The sequence below is a fragment of the Chelonia mydas genome, chromosome 23 (genome assembly GCF_015237465.2).
Source record: "Chelonia mydas isolate rCheMyd1 chromosome 23, rCheMyd1.pri.v2, whole genome shotgun sequence".
Lineage (NCBI taxonomy): Eukaryota > Metazoa > Chordata > Testudines > Cheloniidae > Chelonia > Chelonia mydas.
In genome coordinates, this window is record NC_051263.2 from 8,651,974 (window position 1) to 8,675,599 (window position 23,626).

Here is a 23,626-nt window from a genome sequence, read left to right on the forward strand (position 1 = left end):
TTCTCCACATCATCCATCCAGCCCTGCTACGCCATGCACTTTCTGTTAGTTTCAGCAAGGTGATTTCTCTGGCACTAGTCTGTTCCCAGCTCTCAGAGTTGGGATGGAGAGGTCTGATTTATTTACACTTGTGAAAGCACTAAAGCCACACCATGGGTCTGGAGGCAGATGTTGCCCTGGAGATCTAAACCAGATTCCTGCTGCTGTATCAAGAAGAAATGTGGCAGGCCCGGGGGAGGAGGCAGGGCCGGCGATTTGGGGAAGGGGCCGAGTTGGGGCGGAGCCGGGGGCAAGGAAAAAAAGCAGAGGCAGCCAAAATTTTTTTTTGCTTGGGGCAGCAAAAATCCTAGAGCCAGCCCTGCACGCAAGCAACTCCCTGGGGACGTCTAGGGCCAGCCCGGCCCCGGGGACACGCAGCGACCCCCCGGGGACGTCCCGGGCCAGCCCGGCCCCGGGGACGCTCAAGCCGCCTCGCGGGCCTCCGGCGCGTGATGGGTTAAAACCGGCCCCGCAGCCGGGACGGGGGGGGCGGGGCCGCGCTGTGGGAGCTTCCGGCCCCCACCGGAAGCCGCCGTCCAAGCCGCTTCCGGGACCCCGGAGGCCCCCGGCCCTTCCCCCTGCGCGCAGCCCCCGCGGCCGGAGCGGTGAGTGGGGGCGGGGCGAGCCCCCAGGGGGCGGTAACGGCGGGGGCTCCCTCGTTAAAGGGCGCCTGCAGCCCCCCCCCGGGAGGGGAAAGGGGAGAAGGCCCCCCCCTCCCCCTCGGTCTGCCGGGGCGCCCCCCCTCGGTCTCCCCTCGCCCCCTCGGTCTGCCGGGGCGCCCCCCCCCCTCGGTCTCCCCTCCGCCCCTCGGTCTGCCGGGGCGCCCCCCCCCCCTCGGTCTCCCCTCCGCCCCTCGGTCTGCCGGGGCGCCCCCCCCCTCGGTCTCCCCTCCGCCCCTCGGTCTGCCGGGGCGCCCCCCCCCTCGGTCTCCCCTCCGCCCCTCGGTCTGCCGGGGCGCCCCCCCCCCCTCGGTCTCCCCTCGCCCCCTCGGTCTGCCGGGGCGCCCCGCCCCCCCCCGCCCGCGGCCCACTTGGGTAAGAGAAGGAGCAATGGTCTGGCAGAGGAGGAGGCAAATGGGACTGGATCAGAAGGAAGGAGCAGGAAGGGGAGGCCAATATGGCTCCATGAGGCGCATGGGAATGAGCTGAAAATCGAAGAGGAATCCCACAAAAAGTGGCCATATGGACAGATTGCTAAGGGGATGTGGGGAAGAGTAGCACAAGCCTGCAGGGACAAAATCGGAAAGGCTAAGGCAGGAAATGAGTTATGCCTAGCAAGGGACATACAAAGGTAATAAGAGGAGTTTCTAAAAATACATTAAGAGGGAGAGAAAGGTGAAGGAAAGTGTAAGTCCGCTGCGTAGCAGGGAAGGAAAGCTAATAACCGGTGACATCAAGAAGGCTGAGATGTTTAATTTGTGTTTTGCGACATTCTTAACTAAGATGATTACTTGTGACCAGATTGTCAGTTTCAAGGTAACTGCACCTGTACTCCCTCTCTGTGGTCCCCCAAGGCACCCACTTAAAAGTTTCTGGCTCTGAGACATCACCTCTTTTGGACAGACATGCATGTCTTATTCTCTCTTGACCAGGGGTTTTAAGGCTGCACAGGTCCCTAGATTACACTGTGATGTCCCCAGCAAACCATCTGCCTGTCTTAACTTTCATAGTCCTTGGAGAGAAAGCAATCACTCAGCTCTTTCTAAGCAAGAATGTTTATTCTTTAGATAAAATGGGGGGGAAGTTACTATTTATTGGGCTACTTATCCAGAAGTCCCCTTTTTGTCTGTTGATTTGTGTAGCATCCGGTTTGAATCAGAATATATGAGCTTCCCTAGCCAGTGGTACCTCTCTGGAGATCTTATAACATGAGCGATTTGCCTTAATCATTTATTACTGTTTTCACTTCCTGGAGGAGCGGTGGTATCCATCTCCCCACCATGGAGTGTATACAATCCCTGGCCCACAAATGATACATAAACCATTTATATACTCAATATGATATGGTCTTCCATAGATATTATGGGAAGTTGCCTTGTCTGTCTCATCTCCTCCCTAAATAAGTGGGTGTAACTGTGGTGCTTGACTGGCATCCTAGAGGAATCCACAGGTTTATTCCCTGAATGGAGTTTAAGCCATTACCTTTCATAAGTTAATATTTCACCTATGCATGTAATAAACATTCTGCTAGCAAGTCAGCATACATCCCTCAAAAACTGTACAGTTGTTTAACAATCATCCTATATAATTTCTCCTGTTAGAACCTACAGGGTGAAGCTCCTGCTTTCCCCCTCTTGCCCTTGTTCCCCCAAAACCTTTGGGTGTGAACTTGAGACCTGGTCCTCCCACCCCCACCTTCCGTCTGGTTTTTAGGGAGGGTGTGTGGTGTCCATTTGTCCCTCAAGGTATCAGCTCCTCTGGCAGTGGGTTCAGTCCCCATGTATTCGTTGGACAAAAGAGAGAAATAAAGAGGGCTGCCTCCCTGTGAAGCGGCTCTCAACCAGATGTTGCTTTTACAGCAGAGGGGTTGGACAAGAGAGAGTCTTGAAACATCCCCCATAGCCAAATTCCTTTCTGGACACCTCCTCAGAGGTTGGGGCCCCGGGGGCTCCTGTGGCTTTACCTCAGCGTCTATGGGGGAATGGGAGGAGTATTGATCCCCCATCCCAATGGGGTGGCCTTTTCATCTCTGTATATTGAGTCAAGGAGTGCAACAGATTTTCCTCCAGCAGGCTCAGGGTCCTTTACATTTTGACAGGTCGTCAGGCAGTCATGGACTCTGGGGAGAATTTCCCCTTCTTTGCTGGTTGTAGTTACCATTGTCATCTCCCAAGCAGCTGCCTTACACTTGGGCATTTCCCACCCTTGGATAGATTGAGCAGTGCACTGCAGCTACTTCAGTGTCCCTACTTTTGGCTGGAGTCACTGTCATCCCCATGCTCTGTACTTCCACTGGCTCCCTGGAAAGAGTAGTCAGAGAAGTTATTTCCCTGGCCTGGGCTTCAGGACCCAGAGGGTTTCCCTTTAATTCAGTAGGTCTCCTCACTCCCCTGGAGTAAAAAGAAAAGGAGTACTTGTGGCACCTTAGAGACTAACCAATTTATTTGAGCATAAGCTTTCGTGAGCAACAGCTTACTTCCTCGGATGCATCCGATGAAATGAGCTGTAGCTCACGAAAGCTTATGCTCAGATAAATTGGTTAGTCTCTAAGGTGCCACAAGTACTCCTTTTCTTTTTGCGAATACAGACTAACACAGCTGCTACTCTGTCCCCTGGAGTAGGCGGCTATCTCACCCACCCTCTTCTCAGGTATTTGTTTGCATATACTGAGAAAGTAACCTGATTCCTCTTGGATACTGGCAGGGTGGATATGACCCTTCCCTTCTCCCACCCCCAACACCACCTTTTCAGCTACTCCTGTTAGCAGTGGGGGGTGAAGGGATAGCTCAGTGGTTTGACCATTGGCCTGCTAAACCCAGGGTTGTGAGTTCAATCCTTGAGGGGACCGTTTAGGGATCTGGGGCAAAAATTGGGGATTGGTTCTGCTTTGAGTAAGGGGTTGGACTAGATGACCTCCTGAGGTCCCTTCCAACCCTGATATTCTATGATAACACAGTCCCTTGAAGGCCTGGAGTTAGCAGAGGGGGTCTGATTCATCCCTTCTGTTTTTAGAGCCATATTATTCCCCAAAGCAAAGAATATGGAATATCTGACAGTACACTTACCCCTTGTGCCCCAGGCCTTCCTGAGTCTGTATAGAAACCTGTGGTGTAGGTTGAGTGAAGGCTCTTATACCAGGAGTTTTTAGCCACGTTTCACACCCTAAGAGCATTTGATGGGGTTTCAGGACATGAAGCTTAACTATCTCTCTTGGTATCTCTCCTGGTCCTGGTATCTCTCTATTCAATTAATGTCTCCCCATTGACTGCCACCTTCCATCCCACTGAGGGTCCAATGGGTCTGCACCTAAGAGGGTGCAGCATGACATATGGGCAGTAGTTTGGGGTGTGATTGGCTCAGCATGAACATTGTATGCCATCAGTGTACTATGTGACTCCCTCCCTCTGGAGATTGTCACCCAGTTAACTCTGTGAGACTGGGGTTGCAGCTGGCTTTTTGAGCATTGTACTGGGCGGAGCAGGCAGTCGCAGGCAAAGTGACATGGCTGATCACAGATGAGACACTGCTTTGTCCCGCCCATCCCAGGGCTTCCCTGCTGCCACATGTGGGCCTCTGCTTGCGCTCAGTCCCTGTGATCTGATCCCATCCCTTCATTGTTAGGTTTTCTATCAAACCCAGGCTGACTCTCCACATAGTGGCCTGCCAATTTCCCAACAACAGTTTTATCTCTATGATCTTTGTCCGCGAACCCTGGTTTTAGGTCAGGGTAGCAGAGTTTATAGAATTGTTTTAAGCCCATTATTTTGTAGGCCTCACTGACTGTGGCAACCTGCCACAACACTTAATACACTTTGGTCTCCCAAAGATATTGTAGAAAGTTGCCTTATGATGCTCAACACAATTTTAACAACAAGGGGGAAGGTACACAAGTCACAATAGGGAAAGAACATGTTAAAGAATATTTAGATAAGTTAGATGTATTCAAGTTGGCAGGGACTGATGAAATGTACCATAAGCCAATGGATGATGGGCTTAGGATCAAGCCTATGGATGATTACTGTGGCTCTTTGGCAATGTACAATGGTAAATTCTGGCTCCTTTTCAGGCTCAGGTTGGCCACCCCCTGAACTAGATGAATCAATCTTAGAGAACCATTCGTGATTATCTTCAAGAGCTTGTGGAGAAGGGGTGAGGTCCCAGAAGACTGGAGAAAGGCATTATGTTTGTGTCCATCTTTAAAAGGGGGAACAAATAGGACGTGAGGATTTATAGACCAGTCAGTCTAACTTCGATACCTGGAAAGATACAGGAATACATTATTAAACAATTTGTAAACTCCTAGAGGAAAATAGGGTAACAAGTAAGAGCCAACATGGATTTGTCAATAACAAATCATGCCAAAACAAACTAATTTCCTTCTTTAATGGGGTTATGGCCTATGGAACATAAGAATGGCCATACTGTGTCAGATCAATGGTCCATCTACCCCAGTATCCTGTCTTCTGACAGGGGCTGGTGCCAGATGCTTCAGAGGGAATGAACAGAACAGGGCAATTACCAAGTAATCCATCCCCTGTTGTCCAGTCCCAGTTTATGGCAATCACTGGTTTAGGGACACCCAGAGCATGGGGTTGCGTCCTTTACATCTTGGCTAATAGCCATTGATGTACCGATCTTCCATGAACTTATTTCATTCTTTTTGGAACTCGGTTATACTTTTGGCCTTTACAATATCCATTTTCAATGAGTTCCACAGTTGACTGAACACTGTGTGAAGAAGTCTTCTCTACGTTTTTTTTTAAAATCTGCTGCCTGTTAATTTCATTGGCTTCTTTTTTTGTGTGAAGGGATAAATAACACTTCCTTATTCACTTTCTCCGCACTATTCGTGATTTTACAGACGGTTGTCGTATTCCCCCGTAGTCACCTCTTTTCTAAGATGAACAGTCTTTTAAATCTCTCCTCAGATGGAAGCTGCTCCATACCCCATATCATTTTTGTTGTCTATCTCTGAACTTTTTCCAATTGTAATACATCTTTTTTGAGATGAGACGACCAGAACTGCATGCAGGATTCAAGGTGTGGGCGTATCATGGATTTATGTAGTGGCATTAGGCTATTTTCTGTCTTATTATCTATCCCTTTCCTAATGGTTCCTAACATTCTGTCCGCTTTTTTTGACTGCGGCGACACATGGAGCTAATGTTTTCACGAACTCCATAGCCGCTCCAAGATCTTTTTCTTGAGTGCTAACAAATAGTTTAGACCGCCACATTTTGTATCTGTAATTGGGATTATGTTTTCCAGTGAGCACTTTGCACTTACCATCATTGAATTTCATCTGCCATTTTGTTGTCCAGTCACCCAGTTTTGTGAGATCCCTTTGTAACTCTGCAGTCAGCTTTGGACTTAACTATCTTGAGTTATTTTGTATTGTCTGCAGTGCAGTGTTCACCTCCGTTTCCAGATCATTTATAAATATGTTGAACAGCACTTGTCCCAGTCCTTGGAGGACCCCGCTATTTACCTCTTTCCACTGTATAAATTGTCCATTTATTCCTACCTTTTGTTTCCTGTCTTTTAACTGTTTACTGATCCATGAAAGGCCCTTCCCTCTTATCCCATGACTGCTTACTTTGCTTAAGAGCAAAGAGTAGATAGCTTGACTTTTGACACAGACCCACATGACATTCCCATAAGGAAACTAGGGAAATGTGGTCTAGGTTAATTTACTGTAAGGTGTGTGCACAACTTGTGGAAAGACAAAACTCAAAGACTAGTTATCAGCGTTTCATTGTCAGACTGGGATAACATTGTCCTGGGTCTGGTACTATTCAACATTTTCATTCACGATTTGGAGAACGGAGTGGATAGTATGCTTATAAAATTTTCAGGCAACAGCAATCTGGTAAGGGTTGCAAGCACTTTGAAGGACAAGATTAGAATTCAAAATGACCTTGACAAACTGGAGTCTGAAATCAGTAAGATGAAATTCAATAAAGACAAGTGCAAAGTACTACACTTAGAAAGGAAAAATCAAATGCACAAAGACGAAAAGGGGAATAACTGGCTAGGTGGTAGTAGTGCAGAAAAGGTTCTGGATATTGTAAGAGATCATCACGTGAGCCAACAATGTGATGCAGTTGCAAACAACACTAATATCATTCTGGGGTGTATTAACAGGAGTGCTGTGTGTAAGACACTGGAGGTAGTTGGTCTGCTCTACTCAGCTGAAATATCGTGTCCAGTTTTGGGCACCACACTTGAACTGGAGAGAGTCCAGAGGAAAGCAACAAAAATGATAAAAGGTTTAGACAGGCTGACCTATGAGGAAATGTTGGGGGGAAAAATCTGGGCATGTTTAATCTTGGGAAAAGAAGACAGTGGAAATATGAGAAGTCCTCAAATATATTAAGGGCTGTTATACAGAGGATCATGATCAATTGTTCTCCATGTCCACTGAAGATAGGACAAGAAGTAATTGGCTTAATCTGCAGCAAAGAAGTTTTAGGTCGGATATTAGGAAAAACTTTCTAACTATAAGGGTGGTTAAGTATTGGAACAGGCTTCCAAGGTTCGTTTCTAAGAACAGGCTGGACAAACCCTTGTCAGGGATGGTCTAGGTATACCTGGCCCTGCATGGGAGGGCTGGGGAGGGGCTGAGCTGAACTAAATAAGCCCTTTAGATCCCTTCCAGCCCTACATTTCTGTGATTCTGTGAGACCTATTGGAAGGGTGGGGGCAGATTGTCCCATAGCTGCTACTGTGGGGTTCTTACACCAAAAAACCCCATCTTTTACTGGCTACTGGCATAGACAGGGAACTGGACTCGATGGACCTTGAGTCTGATCAATTTTAGCAATGCCTAGTTTCTGTATCCATTTTCCCATTTATGCAAATACATATCAACCTCCACCCATGAAAGGGATGAGCCTACATCATGGGCCACAGCAGGTAAAATCTATTTGGGGAATACTGAACCGACTTCTTTGCTTTGCAGTGAGTGGAATCGCTGACTCTGCTGTGCTCATCCAAATGGCAAAATGGGAAGATCTTTGGGTCCCAAGTTTCCAGGACTTCACAGAAAGGAAACTCTCAAAAGACACCCACCCAGGTGAGGAAGAAGTTAAACCAACTGAGAAAACATCTCCCTGCCAAGTATAAAGCTGGAATTCCAGCAAAACTATTGCAAGCACCATAGTTCTGTCTCACTTCATCTTGTTCAGAGATTTTAAGGCTAGAAGGGGTTAAAAGTGAAATAAACATATCCAGATAAAGAAGGGAAATGAAAGCAGCAGTAAAAAACAGATACAAGAAAAAATGAGTAAATTGTTGGCAAAGAGTCCTAGTCTGCAGTTAGGAAATGCAGATGATAAAGGAAACTAAAGGGATCAATGAAAAATATGTAGCCAGGATAATAGGACAATGAGATTTATTTATATGTGTCTGTCAGGAACAAAATTCTACAAAGGATATAGATCCAGTAATAGATAAAGAAAGCAGTGCTGTCAATCATAATACAGAAAAGGCGGAAGTATCAATAAATGTTTCTGTTCTGTATTTAGAAAGGAGTAGAATGATGTAGTCAGAGCTTAGCGTGATAATGAAATATTTTATATTCTATCAGTAACTAGGGAGGATGTTAAACAGCAACTATTAGACATGTTTACACCAGCAGGACCAACAATTTGTAATTAAAACAATTAAGTGATGAGCTCTCTGAACCATTAAGGTTGACTTTTAATGAATCTTAGTACACCAGGAAAGTTCCAGAGGACTGGAAAAAAGCTAATGTAACAATATTTTAAAAGAATAAATAGGATCACTTGGTAAAATAATATGGATTTTAATATAGCTAAATGCAAATGTATACACCTAGGAATGAAGAATGCAGGCCATATTTACAGGATAGGGGACTCTATCCCAGGAAGCAATGACTGGACAAGATGTGGTGGTAGTGGTAGATGATCAGGTGGACATCAGCTCCCACTGCAATGCTGTGACTAAAAGGGCTGATGTGATCCTAGAATGCATACAATTTTGAGCAGCAGTAGGGAAGCTGTTTTCCCTCTGTATTTGTCACAGGTGTGACCACTGCTAGAATACTGCGTTTAGTTCTGGTGTCCACAATTCAGGAAGGATGTCGATAAATTGGAGAAGGTCCAGAGGAGAGCCATGAGAACGATTAAAGGATTAGAAAACCTGCCTTATAGTGACAGACTCCGAGCTCAATCTGTTTAGCTTAACAAAGAGTAGGTTAAGGGGCAACTTGATTACTGTCTATAAGTGCCTACATGGGGAACAATCTAACAGAGAAAAGAATAACACAATCCAATGGTTGGAAGTTGAAGTTAGACAAGTTCAGATTGGAAATTGGCATACATTTTAAACAATGAGGGTAATTAACCGTTGGAACAATTTACTGAGGGTTGTGATGCATTCTCCATCAATGACAATTTTTAAATCAAGATTGGATATTTTTCTAAATGATGTGATCATTTGGCCTGGTTCTCTGGCCTGTGTTATCCAGGAGGCCAGACTGGATGATCACAATGGTCTCATCTTGTCTTGCAATCTATGAACTATATAGGCTAGTTCGTGTGACATTGTCCCAAACAAAATCATGGAAAGGCTGATCTGGGACTCAGTAAATAATTAACGGATTGTAGCATAACAGGGTTTTATGGATAGTAGGCTGTGTGTCTGTCACGAAAGTCACAGATTCCATGACTTTCCATGACTTCGGCAACAGCCGGTGCTGGCTCAGGGGCTGGGCTAGCAGCAGCAGTTTGGGTGTGTGGAAGGGGGCTCAGGGATGGGGCAGTGGGTTGGGGTGCATGTGAGCACTTACCTGGGGGGCGGGGGGGAGTGGTGGCGGTCCCTGGCTCCCACCGCCATGTCCCTGCAGTTCCTAGGCGGAGCGGCCAGGCGGGCTCCACGCACTGCCCGCACCCGCAGGCACCGGCCCCACAGCTCCCATTGGCTGCAGTTCCTGGCCGATGGGAGCTGCAGAACTGCCGTTTGTGGCGGGAGCAGCACACAAAGCCCCAAGCTACAGGGACATGCTGGATAGGGAGCTTGCCAGCCCCGCCAACCCCCAAACCCCCCAGCACCAGTGGGGGTCCTGGGCTACGCACCGCCACCCGCCTCCTCCCCAGCACCAGCAGGGGTCCTGGGCCACCAGCACCCGCAGCACCCCCATCCCGTCCCTCCGAGCACGCGCAGTCCCCTGGCCCAAGTTTTAGTTAGGGGTACATAGTAAAAGTCATAGACAGGTCACAGGCCGTGAATTTTTGTTTACTGCCCGTGACCTATCCATGACTTTTACTAAAAATACCCGTGACTAAAATTTAGCCTTTGGGACGTTGCACTCCAGAATGCCCCCCCCACACACACACACACACATGTTTTCAGGCACCCAGGGACCAGGAACCCAAAACTTCACGAGAACACCTAGGAATGACATCACAGGGTTTAAAGGTACTGGAAAGGTGTGTAACCAGAGACAAACAGGGGTTTTACATGTACTGCCTCCACCATGGACAGTGTCCAAGACTACTCCGGCAGTATGTTCAGGAGGAGGGTGTGACTTTGCACTCCATATGCTTTATAAAAATATGTTTATATGTGTCAATATGATGTAACTGGAATATGCTTTATGCAAAAGGTCTCTTGTAAGATATCATTACAGAGCTTATAATCTACTGAGTGTGGTCATCCTATTTGTATGTATGTATCATTCTTGTGTCTAAAACTAGAAATATGAAGTATAACTCTGAAGTCCTATTGTAATTATGCAAAGTGTGGGTCATTAATGATGGTTTAGAATGTTGATGACTCCCATTGACTAGGACAATTGGTTGTAAATGGCTCTGTTTACTTGCAAGCCTTCCTGTGTTTCTGTGAGTCAGGCTGGGAAGAATGGACGGTTGGGGTCTCACAGGACATGTGACTATGTCACCTGGTACTGGAATCCATCTTAAACCTGGTGCTTTTCAATTTAAAAGGAGGGGTGGGGACTGAGAGAGACAATATTCCCGCCTTATGCCAAAGCTATAAAAGGGGGTGGAACAGAACAAAGAGGGCTGCCAGTCATGAGAAATCCCCTAGTTACAACCTGAACTGGAACTAACAAGGACTGTACCAGGGGAAAGGATTGGGCCCAGACTAGGAAGGAGTCTAGTCTGTGAAAGAAGATTATTGGAACATCTCTGAGGGTGAGATTTACCTGTAGTCAGTGTCTTAATGTATTAGGCTTAGACTTTCGTGTTTTGTTTTATTTTGCTTGGCAACTTACTTTGTTCTGTCTGTTATTACTTGAAACCACTTAAATCCTACTTTTATACTTAATAAAATCACTTTTGTTTATTAATTAACCCAGAGTAAGTGATTAATACCTGGGGAAGCATACAGCTGTGCATATCTCTCTATCAGTGTTTTTTTTGAGGGTGGACACTTTATGAGTTTACCCTGTATAAGTTTTAAAAAGAGTAAAATAGATTTATTTGGGGTTTGGATCCCATTGGGAGCTGGGTGCTGGAGACAAGAGTACTTGCTGAGCTGTTTTCAGTTAAGTCTGCAGCTTTGGGGGCGTGGGTCAGACCCTGGGTCTGTGCTGCAGCAGGCTAGCGTGTCTGACTCAACAAGACAGGGTTCTGGAGTCCCAAGCTGGCAAAGAAAATGGGCTCAGAGATAGTTTCGGCACATCAGGTGACAGTCCCAAGGGGGTCTCTGTGACTGAACCCATCACAGCCTTAACAATAGGTCTTGTCAAATAAGTTTTATCATTTTTTGATGACATTACGTATTTGGTTTATAAAGGCCCTTGTATTGTCATAATATACTTAGACTTCTATAATGTATGTCTTGGAACAAATTTTGAAAGAGAAACTAGTTAAGGACAAAGGTAAACAGTAATTGGGCTAAAATACAACATGGTTTTATAAAAGGTAAATAATTCTCGACCAACCTGATTTCTTTCTTTGAGAAGATAACTGAATTTGTAGACAAAGGAAATACAGTAGATCTAATCTACCTGGATTTCAGTAAGGCATTTGATACAGTTCCACAGCGGATGTTATTAATTAAATTGGAGAAGATGGGGATTAATATGACAACTGAAAGGTGAATAAGGAACTGGGTAAAGAAAAGAATACAATGGTTCATACTGAAAGGTGAACTGTCAGACGGGAGGGAGGTTACGAGTGGAATTCCTCAGGGATCAGTCTTGGGACCAATCTTACTTAACATTTTCATTCATGAGCTTGGCACGAAAAGTGGATAAGTTGGGACATATTGCCAATACGAGGAGGACCGGAATATCATACAGGAAGATCTGGGTGACCTTGAAAACTTGAATAATAGAAATGGAACTAAATTTAATATCACAACGTCATGCCTTTAGGGACTAATAACAAGAATTTTTGCTATAAACTGGAGACGTATCAGCTGGAAGTAACAGAGGAGAAAGACGTGGGTCTGTTGGTTGATCACAGAATGACTATGAGCCACCAATGTGATGTGGCCGTGAAAAAGGCTAATGCAGTCCTAGGATGCATCAGGCAAAGTATTTCCAGTAGATAGGGAAGTGTTAGCACCATTATACAAGGCATTGGTGAGACCTCATCTGGAATGCTGTGTGCAGTTCTGGTCTCCCATATTTAAGAAAAATGAATTCAACCTGGAACAGGTGCAGAGAAAGGCTACTAGGATGATCAGAGAAGTGGAAAACCTACCTTATGAGAGGAGACTCAAAGAACTTGGCTTGTTTAGCCTAACCAAACAAAGGCTATGGGGACATATGATTGCACTCTATAAATACCAGAGAGGGAGAGGAGTTATTTACATTAAGTGTCAGTGTTGAGACAAGAAAAAATGGCTAAACTGGCCATCAGCAAGGTTAGGCTTGAAATTAGATGAAGGTGTCTTACCATCAGAGGAGAGAACTTCTGAAACAGCCTTCCAAGGGGAGCAGTGGGGCTAAAAAACTTAACTGGCTTCAAGATTGAGCTTGATAAGTTTATGGTGGGTATGGTATGAGGAGACTGCCTACAATGCCATGTGGCCCATCTTTGACTGCTGGTAGCAAATATCCCCAATGGCTGGTGGAGGGACACTAGATGGGTAGGGCTCTGAGTTACTACAGAGAATTCTTTCCCTGGTGTCTGGCTGTTGGTTCTTGCTGAAATGCTCAGGGTCCAACTGACTGCCAGATGTGGGGTCGGGAAGGAATTTTCCCCCCAGGTGAGATTGGGTTGGTTTTTTTTGGCTTCCTCTGCAGCATGGGGCATGGGTCACTTGCTGGTTTAAACTAGAATAAATGGTGGATTCTCTGAAAGTCTTTAAATCATGATTTGAGGACTTCAGTAACTCAGCCAGAGATTATGGGTCTATTAAAGGAGTGGGTGGGCGAAGTTCTGTGGCCTGTAACATGCAGGAGGTCAGACAGGATAGTCATGATGGTCCCTTCTGGCCTTCAAGTCTGTGACATTGTGATTTAAAAAAAAAAAAAAGGCATTATACAAAATCATTGTAGCCCATATTAAAAGGATTAAAAATTGGTTAATTGATAGACATCAAAATGTACATGGGAAATCATCATCCAGTCAGCTGTTTCTAGTGGGGTCCCACACGGCTTTGTTCGTGGCCCAGTACTATTCAATATCTTTATCAATGAAGTGGAAGTTGTTAGAGGGATTTCCCTTCACCCCTCCCCTGGTTCTTGTCATGCAGAAAGAAAGCAGAAGACCAGAAGTCCAAAGTGCAGCCAATGTGATGTTTATTGGGGTTAGTTCCAAGCAAACATGACCATAGCTCTACACGTCCGCAGAGTCTGTTTCCCAGGGTTCCATTCCCAGCTCTGACACTGCAGAGCATTTACTCCATGTCCCACTTCCCAGCTCTGACGCCGCAGAGCCTTGGCTGTGTCCCTGTTCCCCATTCTCATTTCCCATTCACCATTTTCCCTATTCCCATCTCCTCTTCCTTAGCAGGCCCAAATCTACCTGCAATGCAAACCCACAGTCCCACACATTACAACTTATGGTCATGTTCCATTTTGGGTCTGGGGTCTTCATCCCACCCCTTTTGTACCCCATGGGAGGGGCGAGGAGTGATGTGCTCCGGTCAGGGATGGGCATTTCTCTGGTCTTTTAGTGTTTTATACTTCCCCTCCCCCCCGCCAGACCCATTGCCCCTCCTGACTGGTTGCTTGACTTTGCCTCAACCCCTATCTCAAGGCAATCTTAAAGTGTGCTCTTGAGTAAGGCTTTCACTGCTCTTGTCTGTTCCCATTGTACTAACAAATCCATCTGACTAGGCAGAAGCAACATCACAGTGCCTTTGTCCCTTTTTTACACATTTTAATATAAGAGTATCAAAAAGTCAAACCCCAAATTCTATCCCAGGCTAACAAACAGACCTATATACTAACAGAAAAAAATATAAAATCCTTGCTGGTGACACAAATTGTTGGAGGGGTAAATAACATAGCCAAATGCAAGGTCACACACTGAGGATCAAAGAATTGTGGTCACACTTATAGACTAGGGGACTGTATCCTGGAAAGCAGTGACTTAGAAATAGTGATAGATAGACAATTAAACAAGAGCTACGAGTACAATGTTGTAGCTTAGAGGGTGAACGCAATCCTTGTATTCATAAGTAGGGGAATATCAGTTAGGAGGAGGAAGGTTCTGTTGCCTGTGTATATGGCATCAGTGAGACCATTACCGGATACTGTGTCCAGTTGTAGTGTCCACACTTCAAAATGAATGTTGAAAAATTAGAAAAGGTTCATTATAGAGCTACAAGAATGAGCCGAGGTCTGGAAAATCTGCCTTATGGTGACAAGCTAAAGAAGGTTTCAGAGTAACAGCCGTGTTAGTCTGTATTCACAAAAAGAAAAGGCACCTTAGAGACTAACCAATTTATTTGAGCATGAGCTTTCGTGAGCTACAGCTCACTTCATGAAGTGAGCTGTAGCTCACGAAAGCTCATGCTCAGATAAAGTGGTTAGGCTAAAGAAGCTCATTCTATTTAGTTTATCAGAGAGACTGTCAAGAAGGGATTCTACATGAGCAGAAAGTTTCTGATCGTTAACAGTTCTTTAATCTAGCATCAAAAGGAATAACAAGATCCAGTGGCTGGAAGCTGAAACTAAACAAATTCCAACTAAAAATGTGGTGCTGTTATTTTAACAGTAAGGGTAATTAACCAGTGGGAGAGTTTACCTAGAGAACTGCTGGATTCTGTATCACTTGAAGTCTTTAAATCAAGATTGGATATCTTTTTAAAAGATATGATATAGCTCATTATATGGGCTTGATGCAGAAATTGCTGGGTGAGGTTCTGTGGCCTGTGTTATGCAGGAGGTCAGACTAGATGATCTAATGGTCTCATGTGACCTTAATAGCTATGAATCTAAGGAAACAGTATGATCAATATACTAGTTCATTACTCACATGGTGACAGGTTTCAGAGTGGTAGCCGTGTTAGTCTGTATCAGTAAAAACAACGAGGAGTCCTTGGGGCACCTTAGAGACTAACATTGATTTGGACATAAGTTTTCGTGGGCTAAAACCCAAGGGGGTTTTAGCCCCCGAAAGCTTATGCGCAAATAAATTCATTGTTTTAGTTCGTTAGTGTAACCAGCAGCTGTCGTGACCTCAGGGTAGACCGCCGCTTTCCACCAACCTGACTGATTTCTGTTAAGAGCCCCTCCTTTCCCTTCATTTCTTTTCTCTGGGTTTTCAGACAGGAAGCTGAAGAACAGCTCTTTCCCTCTTATCTCCCTTGGGAAGGGCCCAGAGTCCTGGCTCCCAGTTTCTACGTTTATCAGCATTGTTTTATTTATTTGCATTTCCCCTTTCTCTGGGTTCATTTTTCCTGAGCTCAGGCAGTTACTCTCTCTTTTTATCCTAGCAGATGATGAGATTGCAAGTGAGAGCGAAGAGGATGACAGTCCTCAGCCGGAAGGGCCTGAGAAAGTGGAGCCTCATGGGACATTATCAAAAAGATCCAAATCAAATGTTTCCCAGAGTCAGCAGAGCTCAGAAAAGCAGCCCCAAAAGCCTGCAGGGAAGAGACGGGGTAAGTCTGCTCCCCAAGAGAGAGCTTTGGGAAAGCAGCAGAGAATCCACAAAGGGGAGGTGCCAAATGCGTGTCTGGAGTGTGGGAAGGTCTTTGGCCGGAAATCACATCTCATTAGACACCAGAGAACTCACCGGCGAGAGAAGCCAACCATTTGTAATGAGTGCGGGAAGAGCTTCAGTCGCAGCTCAACCCTCATTGAGCACCAGAGAACCCACACGGGCGAGAAGCCCTACAAGTGCACTGAGTGTGGGAAGAGCTTCAGCCAGAGCTCCCACCTCATCACGCACCAGAGGATCCACACAGGCGAAAAGCCCTACCAGTGCACCATATGCGGGAAGCGCTTCCACCAGAACTCGCATCTCCTGACCCACCAGAGAACCCACACGGGTGAGAAGCCCTACCAGTGTACCCAGTGCTGGGAGCGCTTCAGCCGCAGCTACACCCTGACCAGACATCAGCGGAGCCACACGGGGGAGCGGCCCTATCAGTGCCCTGACTGTGGCAAATGCTTCAGCCTCAACTCCACCCTCCTCAGCCACCAGAGAACGCACACGGGCGAGAAGCCCTACAAATGCTCTAAGTGCGGTAAGAGCTTCACGCGGAGCTCCACACTCGTCCAGCACCAGAGAACGCACATAGGGGACAAGATCTATACGTGCCCCTGCTGCAACAAGGTGGCCTGCTCTAGCCTGTTCTTCTGAGTCTGGCTGCGGGACCTGCTCCAGCTTGTCCTTCTGAGCCTGGGTGTCAGGCTCGTTCCAGCTTGTCCTTCTGAGCCCGGGCACTGGACCGCTCCAGCCTGCCATAGGATTCCTCTTTTCCTGTTTGTGGATGTATCCTAAAGAGCAGGGACTGCCAAGGCACTTTGAGATGCTTTTCCTGTAGGAACCACAGCGAGCACAGCTCCTCAACAGGGGAAAGTTCACACTTTGTTCACCTTTTGTTTTAGTTCAGCGACTTTCCCTCTTGTGCGTGTGCATGCTGGGGAATGTAATACTTCCCTTACATCTCCCTCCTGATTTCATAATACTGTGCACTTCAATGCATTTAAGGATCTTGGTTCTTCACACACACTAATGAAGTAGGCCTCCCACAGGTTTGAGAGATAGGGACATTTTAAAAATAAAGAAAGGGAGGTGAAGTGACATCAGTGAGTCACCAGCAGAGCTGTCAGCTCCCCAGCCAGAATTCCTCACTTATCCCATATTGCTGTCGTGTTCCCCAGACCTGGTTCTCTGTGTGAGAAAGGAGAAAAGCGAGGGGAAAGCCCCTTTTCGTGGGGTTTGCAAGCTCTGCCAAAATACATTTCTGGGGCTGTTTTGCTAATGAACCTCCCAGCCTTGAGGTTCTGTGGGTGTGGTGAATGTCAGTCCGTATGACCTTCACACAGGGCAAGAGTTTCTCCTTAGTTTCTTCTTCCTTAGTGGGCTAAGGCCAGTGACTAGGGTGTGGAGGGCTCTAAGGAAAGCAGACCAGCCCAAAGCAGAATAGCCTTCCAGAGTTAACACACCTGGAGTTTGTTCCCTGTTTCGTTGGTCGTGGGGAGGAAACCTTTTCCTTTTTGTACGTTATACCTCTTCATATTGTTGATAAAGAAACCTGATAATTAAGCTCAGGAGAGATGCAGCTGTATTCAGTTGTATGAGCATCTCTCTGTCTTGTTTGACCTAATGTGTTTCTGATAGGAATTGCTCATTGTTTCTTTAAAGCCCAAATGAATTGTGTGGACCCGCAATATCATAGAAAAGGCCTGGAAAAGTACCTGCTTCACTTCAGTTTGCAGCCTGCTAGAATGAACTTCAGACCAAAGCTCTGATTCCATTTACAACAAAGTCCTTGTGGAGCAAGTAAATCCAACTCTTTCCTCTGCGGTCAGCTGATCTGCAACTTCTTGAGTATTGTCTTTGCTGCAGAGTTCGCTCTTACCGGGTGTTGCCCCTAATCTCACCTCCCACACAACCCTCTCACACAAGTTAACTGTGCCTTCTGTCCCAGCTAGCTGGCCTGGGTACAGCTGCAGGTTGGAGCCTGGGTACCACTTTCACTTGGGCTAGTAACCCGCCCATTTGCAATGAAGATGCGGGCTAAATCACTCGCGTGCTGATAGTGGAATTATGGGAAGGCATTGGAAGACTGTGTGCCCTGAAGGACTGACAAGTTCTCCCACAATTCACTAGGAAAAAATCCGAGTGGCTGATCTTACTGCAGCTCAAAAAACCATGGGATATAGCTCTAGAAGTCCTAGCAACACAAGTGGGGGAGCGAAGCACCAGTGAGAACATTGTAATGTGGGTGTGGATTTATAGGGTGGTCACTCACGCCCGGCTGTTAATGACCCAAGCTAACTCTGCAGTGAAGACATACTCTAAGGATTTTTTTGAGCTGTGTGTTAAACCAGTGGTTCTCAACCTTTCCAGGCTACTGTACCCCTGAAGCTGAGACCCGCGGCATGGGGCTGAAGCCTGAGCCCTGCTGCCCAGGGCTGAAACATGTAACTTAGCTTCACGTGGCCCCAGGTAACTGCCCTGCTTGCCATCCCCTAATGCCAGCTCTGTACTTGCAACCCCCTTAAACCCATCCCACGACCCCCCTGGGGGTTGCAGCCCACAAGTTGAGAAACACTGATCTAGATGAGTTGACGTACCCCCTGGAAGACCTCTGCGTACCCCCAGGGATACACGTCTGGTTAAAAACCACTGTGTTAAACCATCTACATTTGAAAATGCTCAGTCACCAGCAGGGAGACAGTTCTGAAGGCAAGAAAAGCTTGAGTCTTGACTCAACACTTCACTGCCACCAGGGAACCATAAATGAGCCGCAAACTGTCTCCCTCTTCCTGGCAAGAACTCCAGCAGTTTTCTGCACTCCCTATGTGATCTTTAGCTACCAGCTTAGGACTGGCTTAAAATTATACTTTATCATCTACAAAAACATCAGCTTTGAGCGAGCTGCTAGAAAATGAAAATTAGGTGGTCCTGCAGTTATCAGAAAAGCCTGGAAGGAATTGAAAGAGATGCTTGTACAGGAGCCAGGATTAAAGGTCTGTATAAGTTGAAGGCCTGTACAAATCTTAATAGGTGCCTCGCAATTTGATTTTGGAATAGTGGGAAGAAAGCTGACAGTTTACAGTTTATGCTTTCAGGTCACAGAGATGCAGAAACTAGATGCACAAATACAAACAGAGCTGTTGGGATATTGCTTAAGTGCTAGGAGAAATTTTGACCAGAAAGCAGAGGCTGAAACAGACCCAGGTCTCTATAGCATATTACCTGTTCTATAAGAGTGCAAAGTATGATGATAAAGCTACAGATGTGAGAGAAAGCTGTGTCATAGCAATGAAGTGTTGCCAGCTGATGCCCTATCCATACTTGCTGCGTTAGAGAAAGAAGCTGAGGAAGAGAGAGATGGAGATATAAGCTTGGTGATCCCTTTGCACAGCAAGTGAAAAGCCACAAAGAGGGAAAACAATTATGAAAGGATGGCCAAAGGTAATGCACAGCAGTCAGCAAGAGACTATGGAGGTTACAGATATAAATGTACAGCAATGAATGGCATGATTGTTCATAGGCATAAAACTATTATACTGCAGTGACTTTACCAGTGAATGCTACAGGGAGGCTATTTGGGAATCATATGTAAAAGAAATAAACCCAGAGGCTTCTCAAATGTGAGTAAGCTATTTGTTCTACTTGAGATACAATCTACAGACCCATGATTCCCTGTCTGATACTACAGAGGCTATCAAATGGTCAGAGATGGGCCAAATCAAAACTCTGCATTGGAATACCCTGAAGTTTTGCGGAGGTTCGAATGTGGATCTGAACTGCTTGATTCAGGCCCAGCTATGCCAGTGGATATCATGGATTCTCATGTGGCAAAGAATAAGTGAAGTTCATTACTGATTATTGCTCTTTGCACCCTGAAATGTGAACATTTGAAAGTATCTTTGTAAGACATGGAATTCCAGATTAAAAACCCAGATGTTTAAAGGTTTTTAGGCAGTGTTCCATTCAGCATTGCAAGGCTTAAGGCCCAGATTTCTAAGGGTAGTTAGGGTGTCTAACTTCCACTGGGAGTTAAGGACCTAACTATCTTTAAAAATCTGGGTTTAAGTGATTTAGATGGCTAAATCCCATTTTCAAAAGTGACTTAACAGCCTAAATCATTGAAGGACATTGATTTCAATAGGAGTTAGGATCTGGGTCTTAAGTGTTTGTCACTTTTGAGAGTGTGAATTAGCCATCTAAGTCACTTGGGGTAGATTCACAAAGGGGACTTAGGTGTTTCAACACCTATTTCCCCAGTGCCCTTCCACCCAGTGGAATTCACAGCCCTAAGTTATGCATCCAGGCTCCCCAAGCATTGTATGGGGAAAGTTAGGTGCCTGATAAAGGGATTCTCAGAAGCCAGCAAGCTGAGCAGGGAGCCACCGTAGCCAGCCAGGAGTGAAATGCACAGGAAAGGGCAGGGGTTAGGACCCAGCTCCACAAAGGTACTCCCATTGTTCTGGGCCTTAAGGATCTGACCGACAGGTGGGAGAGATTCTCAGCTGTGGGGAGCTGCGGTGGATGCTCCACCTGCCCTGGGTGTGGCTCTTACCATCAGAGCCCTGCGCAGATACAAAATTTGTGTCCCCAGCCACACTGCTATCTGCAGAAATCGTCCACGGATATAAAGCGGATACCCGTGGGTTTGCAGGGCTCTAGTTCTGGCACTTGCTTGGGAGGTGGGAGACCTGTTTTCAAACCCTTGCCTGATTTGGAGCGGAGATTTGAATCAAGGTCTCTCATCTCCCAAGTGAGCGCCCATACCACCAGGCTATTGGGTATTCTGGGGTGGCTCTTTCTGGCTCTTCTGTTGAACCTGTTCCATTTGGTATTAAATAAATATTCCTGGGGCCAAAGGACACGAGGGAGAGGCTGAATAGCCTGATGATTAGCACACTTGCCTAGGATGTAGAAGCAGCAGGTTCAAGTCCCTGCTCTGGTAAATATACAAACTGGAGTCACTCCAACAGGAGAGGGCTCCAACCCAGAATAGCTTGGTGGTTAGGGCATTTTCCAGTAAGATGGGAAACCTGGCTTTAAGTCCTTCCTTCAAATCAGGCAGAGCAAGCATTTAAAACTGGTAGAAACTGGGTGTTTAGTGGGGACTTAGGCTTAGGTAGCAACTGAGTGGTGATTTTTTGAATGTCTGAGATGCCTAAAATGTTGGATTTATGAGCCTATATCCCTTTGTGAATATAGTTCTACACTTTGCAACAGTGGGCAGAGCAATAGCAAAATACCTTTAAGAAAGTGGGCCAAAGTGTTCAGTGCTATTAGAACAGAATGTTCCCCCCACAGAAATTAAGCAGCTTTCAGTTGGTGTAGATTTTAAGCATATGATTTCAACTTCTAACCATTTTAGATCAAATGGGCTAAACAGGAGCTTAGTACAGATGGTGAAGAAGTGGATGAAGACGCTACAAATCCTTTGGATCAGCTCCATGCATGCATTAGTAGACGAGGGAGAGTCACCAACTCAATTGTTGAGAAGAGGAATGAAAATTTACCTTCCCAGCAAGAAAGAAGCTAAACAAGACTCAGAATGAAGAGAGAATAAGATGAATGAGAACCAGAAAATTAAACAAAGTTACGTTGATTTTTCAAAAAGGAAAGGAGTACTTGTGGCACCTTAGAGACTTACCAGTTTATTTGAGCATAATAAATAATAAATAGCAAATAAATTGGTTAGTCTCTAAGGTGCCACAAGTCCTCCTTTCCTTTTTGCGAATGCACACTAACACGGCTGTTACTCTGAAACCTGTTGATTTTTCAGAAGAACACATTCTTCCATCATTTTAGCTTTGGCAACATCGTGCATCCTTGTGCCTACACCACAAAGAGGTGATTAGAAAAGCAGAGAGAGCTCCAAAATCCTCGCAAGTGTATAATGTGTTTGCTGCCCTTTGATTTAATAAACACGCCCTGAGCTCACAGATACGAAGTCTCCTGCAGATGACCCCTTAGAACTTGTCATTGTGGGACAGAATAGAGAAAAATGGAGAGGTTAATTAATCTGAAGAAGATAATACATTAAGAAACTCTTAAACCACTACAAATTAAAAGTGTCATAAGTCTTTACAGAAATAATTGTATAAGGAGGTAAACGCTTGCTGGAGGGTGAAGTGCAAGTTGCCTCTTCTGCTTGGAGAAGCAGAACATACAAAGTAGCTGATTTCTGAGTATGTGATGTTGAAATGTATATTGTATACATTGAGAGACAGGAAGGCATTGTTTAAAAGAAGGACGAGATAGTGATATAAATACTAGACTTAATAGATGACTCTTAGAATGTTAACAGGTATATGAGAATTTGGAGATGATCCTGAAGAATTATTGATCGAGGGCAAAATTCTGCCCTGGCTTCTGCACCATCCAATCCCCCTGAAGGCAGTGGGGGTTGTTAGGGCAGGACGTGCCATGTTGTTTTGAAGAAAACAATTGACTTGATGGTGCAGCTGTGAATTCAAGCTGAACAATAAACTAGTTATTCTTCTCACTCATGGTGTCGGTATTTAGAGAATGCAAAGAATGTCACACACCCATCCACAGACACCCCTGCAGGATCCCCATTCATCCCAGAGCCAGTCCAGAAAAGACTTCTGCTTACACCTCCTCCATAGTCTTGTGCCAGTCACCCTGATATAACTCATCCACTGTGTGTCTCCTCTCAGCCCTTCCTAAAATCTCACCTCTATCCCTGCAACAGCCTTCACCTCCAAACCTGCCAGGTAGAACAGCCATCTTGTCTCTCTGCAACATCTCTCTTAAGATCTCATCTGAAAACATGTCTTTGATGTTGTACCTTTGGCTTGTTACACAGGAATAACTCTGAAGAAACCAACATGCCAGGCCTCGCTACATATACAGTCAGCTACTGGTATTTTAATAGATTCCAAGGCCAGAGGGGACCATTATGATCATGTAGTGTAACCTCCTGTATTATTTTAGCCACAGTGTTGCACTAGGAACTTCTGTTCAGCTGATTAGCTGCCTTGACTCACAAATCTTTTTCAGAGTAACTGCCTCTGTAAATATGGCTGACATTCTTTGTTCTTAGATGTATACATTTACACTTAAAACACATATTGTTTGCGCCCAGTTTGCCAGCCTATCCAGATCACTCTGAATTAGTGACCTGTCCTCTTTATTATTTACCATTCCCCCAATTTTTGTGTCATCAAATTGTATTAGTTATGATTTTATGTTTTCTTCCAGATCATTGATAAAAATATTAAATAGTCACAATGTTGTGCAATACCATGTCACATGCCTTACAGAAGTCTGAGTATATTATGTCAACACTATTACCTTTATCAACCAAGCTTGTAATCTCATCAAAAAAGGCATCACATTCATTTGTGGCTCTGTTTGCCATAAACTCATGTTGCTTTGCATTAATTGTATTACCCTGCTTTAATTCAAGTCCCATATTGGCCATTCTATTAATTTGCTATAGGATCATTATCAGGCTGACAGGCCTATTACTCAGGTGATCCCATTTACCCTTTTTGACTATTGGCACAACATTATCGTTCCTCCAGTCTTCATGAACTTCCCCAGCGAGCTCTGCAGCCAGCTCTTTTAAAACTCTTGGAACCAAGTTATCTGGACCTGCTAATTTAAGAATGTCTGAATTTAGTAGCTTCTACCCTGAGATAGTAGTGGAATGGAAAGAGGGTTATCACCATATGAGACTATATCATCTGTTTCCCCCTAAATACAGAACAGAAATATTGGTTGAACACTGCTGCCTTTTCTGAATTATTATTGATAATTTTACCATTTCCATCTACTCATGAAGAAATACCATGGTCAGGCTTCTTTTTG

General features: G+C 45.4%; 1 protein-coding gene across 1 annotated transcript; it reads left to right on the forward strand.

Annotated features, from left to right (window-relative positions):
* The first annotated feature begins 409 nt into the window (after positions 1-409).
* On the forward strand, positions 410-22,295 carry LOC114021879 (zinc finger protein 436). The gene is made up of 3 exons (XM_037884332.2): positions 410-644; positions 7,660-7,773; positions 15,585-22,295. Exons 2-3 carry the CDS (start codon positions 7,695-7,697, stop codon positions 16,451-16,453), a joined length of 948 nt encoding a protein of 315 aa, XP_037740260.1. The 5' UTR covers positions 410-644; positions 7,660-7,694; the 3' UTR covers positions 16,454-22,295.
* Positions 22,296-23,626: the final 1,331 nt, after the last annotated feature.